This window comes from Brienomyrus brachyistius, unplaced genomic scaffold (assembly GCF_023856365.1).
Source record: "Brienomyrus brachyistius isolate T26 unplaced genomic scaffold, BBRACH_0.4 scaffold85, whole genome shotgun sequence".
Classification (NCBI taxonomy): Eukaryota; Metazoa; Chordata; class Actinopteri; order Osteoglossiformes; family Mormyridae; genus Brienomyrus; species Brienomyrus brachyistius.
This window is the reverse complement of record NW_026042360.1, coordinates 320,218-332,703: the sequence shown is the minus strand read 5'-3', so window position 1 is coordinate 332,703 and position 12,486 is coordinate 320,218. Positions and strand designations below refer to the sequence as shown.

The 12,486-nt window shown below is 49.0% G+C and overlaps 1 protein-coding gene across 1 annotated transcript in view; it reads left to right on the top strand.

Annotated features, from left to right (window-relative positions):
* The window catches only part of rsrc1 (arginine/serine-rich coiled-coil 1), a 42,578-nt gene that overhangs the window by 23,256 nt on the left and 6,836 nt on the right, over positions 1-12,486 (top strand). The window contains 2 exon segments of the mRNA XM_049003703.1: positions 1,413-1,417; positions 2,712-2,831. Coding sequence (XP_048859660.1) covers positions 1,413-1,417; positions 2,712-2,831 — 125 coding nt within the window.

The window sequence follows — 12,486 nt, the reverse complement described above, 5'->3', positions numbered from 1 at the left end:
TAAATCGGTAAGAAATACCAAACTAGCATACTGTAAGCAGATAAATCAATTCAGGTCGGCTAGTTTATTGAATCTAAATTGTGCCCCCCCCCAGCCCGAGAGCACTGTGTAGGCCATCAATCTTTCGCCTGATAATGGAGGAGGCCGAGTTCCACCTGATGTTTGCATTATTAAATTTTCCTCCTAACAAGCCGAGCTAATCCGTTCCGGGAGGGGGGAGAGGTTGAAGTACGGTTTGGAAAGTGGGATCATTTGAATGAAACATTAACGTGGCACCTACAGCTCTCCCCACGGGCTGGGGGGGGGGGGTGGGGGGTGGGGGGTGGGGGGTGCTCCCCGAAAGGCCCCTGGTTATCTTATCATTTCAGCAAAAAACAACGTGAAACCTATTTCATAGTCTGGCTTTGTTCTGGTCACTAAATTCACTAAGTCCTCAGTACAACGATGAAATGAAGTGAAACAGACATGTCCCTTTGATAACTGACACAGACATGTCCTTCCCTTTTATAATTGGCACGGACATGTCCCTCCCTTTGATAACTGACCCAAACATGTCTCTTCCCTTTGACAACTGACACGAACATGTCCTTCTCTTTGATAACTGACATGGACATATCCCTTCCTTTGATCACTGATGCAGACATGTCCCTTTGATGACTGACATGACTTGTCCCTTGATGACTGACATGACATGTCCCTTTGATGACTGACATGACATGTCCCTTTGATGACTGACATGACTTGTCCTTTGATGACTGACATGACTTGTCCCTTTGGTAACTGCTGTGGACATGTCCCTTTGGTGACTGTCACCAACATGTCCCTTTGCTGTCATCGCTACGGACATGTCCCTTTGCTGTCTGCTACGGACATGTCCCTTTGGTGTCTGTTGTGGGCATGTCCCTTTGGGTGGGGTTGTGTCAGTGTATGTGTCAGTGGCGTTTTCCCCGCACGTTTCCTCTGAGGTTTAACAGGCGGCTTCGGTGTTCAGCTCAGTGGCGTAATTAAATACCATCGGGGTATGGAAGCAGCATCTCCGCCGACTGCGAAGGAAGGAGCACGGGGAGCCGAGGGCAGTGTAAGAGAGCGATTAACAGTGTGATTTGTGTGATTGCCTCAAGTGGGGGGGGGGTGTGGGGGGTGTAAAAAATAGTCACATCACAGCAGAAGCTACGTCTTGCTGCACAGTAAATACCCCCAAAATGCAGTTAATACCCCTGAAGTGCAGTGAATCCCTCTGAAGTGCAGTAAATACCCCTGAAGTGCAGTGAATACCCCTGAAGTGCAGTGAATACCCCTGAAGTGCTGTCTGTATAGGACAGAGCCGAAACGGAGGCTTGGGCGTCAACTTAATATGTAGCTCCAGGCCTCTGAATAGAATTTTGTTTAGGGTCACCTCTGTCCCTCTGCAGGTCAGGTGGAGTTAAACGGGGTGCAGCCTTCCTGAGCTGCCATGTGTCCGTCTGGCCCGCGTCTGCCGCTCTGAATAGCCCCCCCCCCCCCCCCCCCCCCCCCCCCGACGCATGCACGCTTGAACGCGAATGCCCATGTCATGTTTACGTGAGCAGCCAGCGATCGTTTTCTTCCGTTCATTTTAAGATTTAAACTCATTAAGTATAATCCATTAGCGACTCAATTCCACATCGCTCACTCATCAGCCAGTTAGATAGCAATAAAGCCGAATGGCTCCTCCGAGAGGCTGGCGCCGCACAATAAATGATGTGCTAGAAGAGAAATGTAATTAATTTACCCGCTGTATTGATAGCGCTATCACACTGTGCTCTATATTTTTTAATCTTCTTTAACATCTTCATTATTTGGAGGGGGGGGGACAGAGTCAACACTCCAGACGACTGAGACTCCCTGGCGCTTACCCGGGTTTCCTTTAACGAGCGGAAACCCGAACATCGGCTGGGCAGAACAAGCCACCATGAACATGTGTACGGGTGGGGTTGGTGGGGGGGGGGGAGTAGCAGGGCGGTGTTAACGAGCCTGTTTCTGCTTGTCTAACATTGTCGGTGCGGTGACTCACTGCAGCGACGGGAGTCAGAGCCACGCAGGGACTCACGGCACCGACAGGGTAAACATGAAGAGACGCATGGCCACACTGGCCGCTTCTCTTGCTCGTTTCATGCCGTTATGGAACACGAGTTTTGTTTTCATTATTGACGTACCGCTGTTTGTTTTGGAAAGTATGTACAGAGCCTGAACCAAACGGAGGTCGATAGTCTCTCCAGTTACAGGAAAGGTAGTTAACTGAAGAGGGGCTGGACGGGTATTTAGGATTTGGCCTGAGTGAGATATCAGGTGACGATGCTGTCGCATTTCTCTGGGCAGCAATGCAGCTGATGGTCAAACAAATATCGCCCTGATGTCTCTCTTGTGCTCCAGATATTTATGGATATCGACTTTTAGCTGGTTCCCAACAAGCCTTGACTCGACCTCACGTAGAGGCCCCAGGCATACCCCCCCTGCCTCTGAAGGCTCAGCCTAAATCTCATGTCTTGCATCATAAGATTACGTCGAAGGTGAGGAAAAGGAAGTGTGAAATGATATGCATGCGCCCGAGCCGTCTCAGTGTGACAGAAATGGCACCAACCAGACAGTCAGGATCATCTGGTGTCTGCCGGTCTACAGATGGGTCATTCTTCGTGTGTCAGGAAAGCCTGAAGAAGTGTCTTCTCTTGTACAGTGTGGCCGTCTGTGAGCAGTCAGGTGCGCATTTTTCCACCTGACGTCGTGTCTCTCTCTCTCTCTTCTAGCTAAAACAGATGAGGTGCTAAAAGCCAAGGAGAAGAAGGAGGAAGAGGCGAGGAAGAAGAGGGAGGAAGGTATGCCAGTATCCTCCGCGCCCAACAGATACGTTTTAGCCCTGCTCCACCAGCTGCGTCCATCTGCTGGCTGTCAGGGCAGGACAGGGTTAAGCAGCTGGGCACCCCCAATCCCCCCCCCAGCCGCTGAGCTGCCAACGCACCTGAAAATATGTGGATGGCTCTGGAGCCATAATCTAAACCTGCTTAGCTGAGCAGACAGTAAATTCCCTGTGTCATGCCCCCCCCCCAGCATTCGCACAGACATATTTAAATGAAGTCAGCAGCAATTTGCCCAGACGCACAAAAAAATAAATATGAATACATTTCCAAAAAAATCTTCAGATGACATAATGAGATAAAGTTACTCTTGCCGCAGCTGCATGGGGACCAGGACCGGGTCACTGTGCTTATGGGCTCGGGCTGGACACCTGGGCAAGCCCTGCACCAGGAGAGTACTGATTCCAGTGGGATTTCATGGTGCACCATAAGACCCCAAATCCATACCCTGTCATTCCCAGAATTCCCTGCAAAGCGTCACTTCGCTCTCGCGACTTCTGCTATTTGGCGTCTCTCCTCACGTTACACGAGCTTTAAAGTCTGCTGGCCTTCTACTGAAATAAAATGTAGAAGTGACGTTGGGGATAACTCCCCAGTCATGATTAGCTCCTCGGACCCTCGCTTTGTTCATGCAGTGGGAGGAGGAAGATAGTGTTGCTCCGCCCCCCTCCCCCCGGCTGACGAGGAGTGTTGCCAAAACGTTGAATAATCGCCACCCTCTGGGCTGCTGTACATAGCTTTCAGTCAAGCAACCTTTTTTAAATGGAGTTCATAATGTAAAGTCTCTCGGTATTGCACTTTCCCCTTCAGCCACCGGGGCGGCGCCTGCAACGTGAGGCATGGGAGGGTTTACTGGAGACGCTGGGTCCTGGGGTTTCTGTGCCGGATCTCTGCTGAACTATTCAGCAGGGGAAAAGTTAATAATTTGAAATTATAACTTATATATGACGGCTTGTGTGCCTGTCATAAAAGGACTTTAGTAAAACCCTAAGAAGCTGTACATGCTCTGCTGGCCTCCTAAGTCTGTCATTGGTGTGTGAGCCAGTTGTTCTGCCCCATCAGCGGCAGGCCTTGTAATTTTCGGTCCTCTCTCTCAGCGTGGTTTTGTATTCAGACGGAGGTTCATCCCTTTATTTACTGGCCATTTGCTGCCCTGTCACCCAGACGGAGTCCTAGAGTAATAGAATAATTTCTTTGTGTCAGTTGTCTTGTTTGTTTGTTTATTTATTTATTGTCCTTGTTCAATTTATATAGCTTGTCATCCTTGATCAGAGTTTTTGAGATACAGAGCAGCATCGGTCTGAGTCTAGTAACGGTTGTGTTTCACAGGGGTGTAACGGTACACAAAATTCACGGTTCGGTACAAATCTCAGTTTTGCTTTGGTGCAGTTTTGGTAGAGCAGGGAAAATAGAATTTGTCTTGAAATTATGTATTATTAAAAGCATAAACGCACAATTCGCAGCAGGAATCCAAAGGCAACGTGTCTGCTGATGTCTCTGAATAACAAAACCTAAGACACACTTATTTGAAAATTTTACAAATATGTAAAATAAATCCATCCATTCATTTTCTATACGTGTTTGTCCTAAGCAGGGTCACGGGGGGTTGGAGCCTGTCCCGGAAGTTAGGGGGTAAAGGCAGGGAATATCGCGGGACAGAAGACCTTAAATGACACGAGGAGACTGACTGACAAGAGGCGGTGTCTGTCCTGCTCCAGTCGGACACACATGTTGGTGTTTCCAGCAACATATCTGAGTTCAGTATCACAGAGTCGACAGTCAGTTTTGGTCTTATCCGTTACTCTCTCTTCAGTGCTGGTGTAATTTACTGGGAAACCAAAATGTTCCCAAAGCGCTGATTATGACTGACTGTAACCAGCATTAGCTGTGACCCACTCACAGCTCACAATTAGCATAATGTTTTCCATGTTGAACATCTACTTGTGAATTTAGGTTCCGCCTGTGTCTAGTAATGTATTCATTTGTTTCATTGTGCGTCGCGTAGTGAAAACGCTGTGCCGAACAGCACACGGGCGAATACGTGCACGGTAACGGCCCTGTTGTTTAGTAGTGTGGGTGAATCCACTGGGGTTTGAACACTTGGTTAGTCTGCTGGTAGCTGAGCCTCACTTTGGAAGGCTGCTGGCTTGCGGTGTCTCTTACAGCGCGCCGATACGGGATGGCGGTCTGTGAGCGGGTCTGGTGGGGCGACCCGTGGAGGAGGCCCATGTGAAGAGAACGGCAGAGTGACTTTGGGATGGTGAATCCCTGCGGCTGCTTGCCACCCCGCGTTAGTGCAGGAAAGGAGAGAATTTCTGCCTTTGATCTGCTGGTTTGGTGAAGCTGCTGCAGAATTCAAACGGCTCCGGGCCCATATTAAAAAAACAAAACAAATAAATAAAAAGGCAAGCAAAGGAGAGATGTTTTTTCTGCAAAAAAAATAACACGCTTTTTTTGTTCACTGTATACTTCGGTAATTATTTCAGAAGGTGCTACTTGAACTAAACTAAAATTTGCTGGCGTTTTTGCACTCAGGCAATGGAAATGTCACATTAAGTGTTAATTTCCTTTGTTTGCGGTACATTGTTTTCTTAAGTTGCGGTACATTGTTGCCTTAAGTGTGCAAATTGATTGTCCGCTGACCCCGCGGGTGTCTGATTCTTACGGAGCCGATGACCTGATGCCGCTTTGGCGCAGACGTCGGAATAATGAGCGGTGAGGATGTCTGTAATTTGAGTCAAGTTCTTTTTAATCGCAAATTAATCGGTATTCTTATATTTACTGAATGTTAAGTATTGTGGATGCCCCGCTTTTTCTCGCATAATAATAATAATAATAAAATGAGCAAATATGAGTAAAATGAGTATATATGTGTGTGTGTGTGTGTGTGTATATATATATATATAATATATAATATAACAACAGGTGCTTATATTAACGTGATTACGCAAACAGGCTTGCTGAATGCTTCGCGGTGAGTGTCGGGCAGGTCATGGGTTTCGTTTGTACCTGTTTGTGTGTCTGTTCTGGAATTATGTGACCATTAAATATTCAGACGGGCCCCCCCGCTCCCCTCCACCCCGCTCCCCTCCACCCCTGGCCCCGCATCCATTTGCACCTCATCACGGTTTAACTAGCGCTGTTGTCAATCACCCGGGCAGCCTTTAAACAGCAAGTGTCTGGATTAGATTTCTGGCCTGGCGCTTGGAAAAATAATATATTATCCACGGCGACAGAAATTTAATTTTCCTTGTGGGGTAAAAATGGGATATAGGACATTGTTGCATTTATTTTTCTCTCCTCGGTTTGGGAACTATGAGATTTGCACGAGTTTTTACATTAATTTTCCGGCATTAAAATCAACGTTTTGTAATGATTGCGTAATGTGCAATTATCCGTTTTGCGTAATCTGCCATGGATCCTTTTCGGTTTAGGCATTATAACGTTTCGTTATAAATAATTTTAGAAATACCCCCCGCGCTACTTTATCTCCGGGTATTTAAAATAACCGGGTAATAGCGAGTATAGTTTTATTTGACACCATTTTTCTTGTGTGCGTACTCTCCGCAAAATTATATAATAAGATTTGTGGCTTAATTAAAGGAAATTCAATGCAGCCATTATGATATAGCTCTTCTCCTACTGTGTAGTTTGTGTCATAATAATAATAATAACAATTATAACAGAAGATGAAGGGCGGGAGGAAACGAGTCGACATTGACGCTAAATGTAATCTGCCTAGAAATCAAATTATTTGACCCTGAAGCTTGACAATACAAACTCCAGCCGGACTGCTGTTAAATATTTAGTATTCTTCTGTCATGAATACAAATGGCGCACAAATTGGACTGTACAGGCGTGTGACCCCCGGAATCAGACTGGGGAGCGGGGGCTCGTCCCGCTTTAAATGTTTTAATTACTGCGGCTCCCTCCGACGCTTGAAGGACAAGCGCTGAAATTCAGCACCTGGTAAACATCACTTGTCCTGTCTCTCTAATCGGGCCGCATTAAGTCAAAATACGAAACGTTTTTATTATCGCGATTAAGCCTCGCTGCGGCTGCAGTGAAGTAAAGCGCGCATCCAGCTTAATTTCGCTTAATTTGAATTTCCCTCCACTGTCAAAAGTGACTTTTTGACTGGAATCTGTCGCCCGTTGCATATCTACAATAAAATCCAGGAATCTTTTCAGCTCCAACCTACAGGAAAAATCAATGCGGTTGATAAAGATGAAAAACCTCGGCGGGTAGCGACTCGGGCGGCAAATCGTTTAGATGGGAAAACATCCAGAGTGATTTTATCTACAGAAATTTGGTTTGCATCGATTTGGGGCTTGCAGAACAGTGTGGAAACACCTTCGTCGCGCTGTTTTTTATTGATTTGTTTTATTGCAGAGGATGCTCGTGGACGCGGGGTTTTACGGTGCGTAATTTGAACCAGAGATGGCATTTTTTACGCGTTTGTAGCCTTTAAAGCGAGTGCTGCTGTTCATAGAGCGGAGGTGGCAGTTTTTAAGGGGAGGAAGACGAGGTCAGCGTGGGTCACACACACAAACTGCCCGAGTGCTTTATTGCATCTTCGCTTTTTTCCATTGATATTTTCTGAGAGATTTATTAGCATATATTTTTTCATTATCGTAACGTTTGTGTTTGGATTATGTTTTGTTTTCTTTTTTAAAATCTCCCTTTCACTTTGGTTAGCCCACACTGACATGATTAGTTATGCCTGGCTTGTAAGCACTGAATCAGAGTTATGTACCCTAGGGAAATTAATTTGGCAGAAAATCAGTGTGAGAAGATTTAATTATCACTCAGACCTTTCCCTCCCCAGCCGGGCAGGCGGCGGCCGACCCACGTGGACACCACTTCCCCCCAGTTTGTTCATGCTCTCGGTCATAAGCCAAGCAATTACTACACCATTGATTTTTCATCACCGCAAATTTAAACTTGGCTGGTTTTTTTTTCCTCATAAAAAAGTAGAGTGATGATGACGGGGGGGGGGGAGGTGGGGGGGTATTCGTCCTGTGACTAACCCAGCGTCGACCCCTGCTGTCACCGGCCGTAACACGCCGCCTTTTGGCATCTCAAACTACCCTGCACACCCCCACCCCCCCACAAGCATTCCTGCCCCAGGATGTTTTAGAAACTAAGGGGAGGGGTGGCGGGGGGCTGGTTTAGCAAAGATACAAACGGCAAACTCTCTGCTTTTAAGCTACCCCGCCTGGCATCTTCCCGGAAAGGGGGGGTAGAGAAGTATGTATGGTCAGGAGTGACAGGCTGCGACTGAAGCTGTTTAAAATGAGACTGACAGGCTTTTCCATTTGGGAGGGGCAGTCAGGTGGTCCTGCCCAGTGGCCTTCAGTGGGCCAGTGTTGCCGTCGGCGACAGTAACCTCATGATGGCCTGTGGTTGGCTGTGCAGCACCCGGTCTTTGGGGGGGGCCTGAGCCAAGCTGTAGCAACACAGATTAGGTGGATGTTTTGTTTGGGAGGTGGGTGGGGCTCATTCACACCTCATTAGACTTGCTTGGTGGTCTGGTGGGGTGGGGGGACGGACGGACGCAGCCTAATGGCTCTTTGGCTCGGAGTCGCCATAATGTCAGCTGCTACCACGCCGGGGGGGGGGGGGCTTCCGGCCCAGCCAGCGAGACCGGCCCGGACTGTGAATGGGACCCTCATTAAATACCTTATTAAGGGTGCAGTGCCCCCTGGTGGAGCTCTGCGGAATATGCTGTCACGGTTCCGGCCCCTCTGACTCGGGCGTGGGGGTGTGATGTCAGTGACGTCATCTCATATCTCCGCCGCACAGCCGGTTACTGCATGGTAGCAGTGTTAGGGTAATGCGTTAGAGCGCTTTGTTTCTGAGGTCAGGTCAGAGGTCAGCGGAGGGGGGGGCGACTGGCTGCACTTCATCGAGACCCTGGTGGTGATCTTCCCGGACATGAGCTTGACTTCCCCTTGGCCAAAGATTTTTTTTATGCGGTGGGGGGCGTGGAGATGGGGTTTGTGTGCAGTTTAACCAAGAACCCAAGACGATGAAGTGAAAATGGAATTCAGTTAAATCAATTAGCTCTGGGTGGGTGGGGGCCAGGCTGAAGGTCAGTGACAGGGGGGCAAGAACCAAGCCTTGTGTGTAAATCTCATCAGCTGTCCTGGACTTAGGTTACATCATTTTTACTTTAGAGTCCTCTCATCAATTAAGTAATTACTTGGCTGACTGATTTCTCTAATTAACAAGTTATAAAAGACCTACTGACCTACTGGCCATGAGAAAATATGTGCACTTTTTAAGCAGATAATGTGCACTCACACACACACATACACACATGCACGCAGACGCACGCACGCGTGCACACACACACACGAACACACACACACACACACGAACACACACACACACAAAAACGCACACACACAGACCTGATCATGCTTCTTACTCGTCCTTTACTCTGGAATTTACCGGCGTCAGAGGGGCACCTTTAAAGCGTCCTGCCAGGGAACGAAGCCATTATTCTAAAATGTTTAATTCCCCGCAGAGGGGGGGTGTGACAGGAAGCAGACGCCGGGAATGATGCTTTAACGCTCAGCCTGAGCTGGGGCTCAGCCTCCATCCCCAGAAGCCCGAATGCGCCTCCTCCGACGTTCACTGAGGGTCCGTCCGTCGAACGTGCAGCTAAACAGCTGTTATTGCAATGGGGGCGCGGAGCGTGCATGCTGGAGAATGCACAGTGTGTAATTAGATTAAAATGTGCAAGACTGGTTACAGAGCTTTCCCAAGCGAAAGCCAAGTAAACCTGAAGTGTTTCATTCGTCCCTTGATTGACCCCCACACGTGCATCGTGATGATGACTATGTAGATGGGGGTTAGTGAAGGAAACCAAGCTAACTCCAGCCCACGGTTCCTTGGGACTGACTGTCCTGGTGTTGGATTTTATATATCTCTGTCCCATGATGCCCTGCCATGGTGTTTGGTGGGTACATACCCCACAATGACCAGTGTGTTGCTGGTATGTTGTGTCATCAAAAAGATGTTTCCTGAGCTGGGGCGTCAAGGCCTGATTAAGACTGAGATACCGAAACAAGGAGAGGAAACGGCGTGTGGTGGGCGGGGGGGGGGCTGCTTTGTTGTCAGGCTTTGTGTCTGCATAATGATTTCGCCTCTTTGCCCGCTGATGGCTGTCATGTGACCCAACCTGGGAGATGCTGTGGTCCAGTGGCATCCAGCCCTCCAAGCAGAAGAGAGGTGGGCCTGTGTGGGGAATGTCCTGGCAGGGGGCTGTACGTGGTCCCCTGCTCAGTCAGCATGTGCTGGGAGATCCCAGGACAAGAGCCTGCTAGATGGGGGAGCGGGGGGGTGGGGGACTGTGCAGACGTGTGTGTGGGAGAAAGAGAGTGGGGGGTGCCCCCCAGGGAAGCCCGGAGCTGGTGGTGTGTGTGTGGGAGCGTCATTAGCCCAGGTCCACCACCTGCTGCGGACGCGTGCCCGGCCCCGGGGGGCCGCTCTGGACATCTGGCGAGGGCCATCAGCACGTCCTCATCTGTGACCTCCCGTGAGAGGCGGGGCCACCATTAGCATTCATACAGGCACCACTGGGAAGCAGGGGGGGGGGGGGGGGCGTCCCGACGGCGTCACAGCTCAGAACATGGGCTGATAAGTGATTTGTGTGCTGTTTCTAAGCCTCTTACTGTGTTGTGGCTCAAACCCGGGCCCTGGATGCCAAACCACGCGGCTGGTGCCATGACGGTCCTCAGTTTTTGGGTAGGGGGTCTGTTCCGCTGGGGATGGGGGTGGAGGCTGCTTTGGCGGGTCAGACCTCAAGCTTGTGTCTGTTTTATGTCACGTGTGTCTAGCATGTTTTTTTTTTTTCTTCCTTTCCTGGATCTCACTGCAGACCACATGGCCACACTGAGCCCAGAGCTCGTTGGTGCGTGGCTGCCCTCTATGGGTGGGGGGCAGACGCGCAGCATGGACGGCTCATACAGGCAGCATGCAGGCTTGTGAGTAGCTGTGCTGGAGATGCATTAGAACGCCTGGTTTCCCTCCCTCCCTCTCTATTGAGAGCTCATTTGTCAAGGCCAGTGCTGCTGGGGATTAGTTATGCAAATATTGACGTGCAGCTTTGGCCCGGTAGCCGTCAATTGAAATCAGCAAATCAATGCCCCTAATAGCTGCTCATTACGCAGTTGATGCCTTTTCAGGGCTGCATCGGAAACCGGTGGCGCCCTAATCAATTCAGTCAAAAACTATTACCTGCCCACTGCAGGACACCTTTTTTTATAAAGAGCCATCCTGCTCCGGGGCCCGGTCTGCGCCTCTTGGTTCCGAAAGCGCGGCCGGCTCGCCAGGCCCAGTGAAGCCGGCAGCTGTGCATTAGCATTTTGTTTTTGCTGCCAGTTGATCACTTTAGTTTAATTTGCATCCGCTTAGATATAAATATTGCTTAAGGAACAAAAAAATACACTTAATTGTATTTATATCTCCATTCTAGTGCGATGGATACAAATTAAAGTGCATGAAATAGTTAGCATGTTTTTCCTCTACTGGAATATTTAACGAGAGTCTGTGGGATTTGTCTCCATGTCGAATCTCTCCCAGCTTTCATTTAATACACGTTAGAAGAAAAGAGATCCAATCAAGGATGAGTATCAAGTTGTGCAATTAGGCGCCTGTCTGGGGAGAAGCCAGGATATGGGGAGGCGGAGCAGGGAGGAGACGAACAGGGAGAAGAGGAGCAGAGAGGAGAGGTGGTGGGAGGAGAGGAACAGGGAGGAGAGGAGCAGAGCTGAAAGGAGGAGGAAGCAGAGGAGCAGAAAGGAGAAGAGGTGGGAGGAGAGGAACAACTAGCAGAGGAGCAGGGAGGAGAGGAGCAGAAAGGAAAGGAGGAGGGAGGAGAGGAGGAGGGAGGAGAGGAACGGGGAGCTGCTGTTGATCGGGACGGTATGAGCTCCAAAGAGCACAGTGTGGGAACGGAAGTTTTCATGTTGGGTAACATCTTCTGTGGCGAACGGTGTCCCAGAGATTTGGCAGTCGGGTAGATATGTGCCAGCAAAGTGAGTCGTTTCAGGAGAACCACAGCATTAAATTAACTTAACATCCTGCAACCTCACCACCGTCTACTTGGGGGGGGGTGCTTTTCAATTAACAGATACCCTCGAAGTTTCCAGTAAGGAAAGCAGGAGGGTAAATAACACGAACTGGGTGCTATTTTTAGCTGTTACTTCAGGCTGTGTCCGTCCGGAATGGACCATCCATTTAGGGGGAGAGTCGGTGCAGAGTCTCCGGGGCTGAGAGCCTTGATGATGGCAGAGCTGCGCTGCCCGCACCACATTTTGTGTAAAGCAGAAAGTAAACAGTAAAGCAGATTTCGTAGCCCGTGGAATTACATTCTGCAAACAGAGCTTTGATTCCCCAACGGTGTTTTAAAAAAAACCAAGCTTTGATTTACCCGCATTGTTTAAAATCCGGCTTTGATGCCCTGTAGCATTGCGCTAATCCTCGCGCAGGGTTAAGTCAACACATCAATGTTTAGGGCACGTGGAAAGCTGTTGGGAGTGGACGGGGTCTCTATTTAGACGCAAATGCATCGGATGGGGGGATGTACATAAATGGAATGATATGT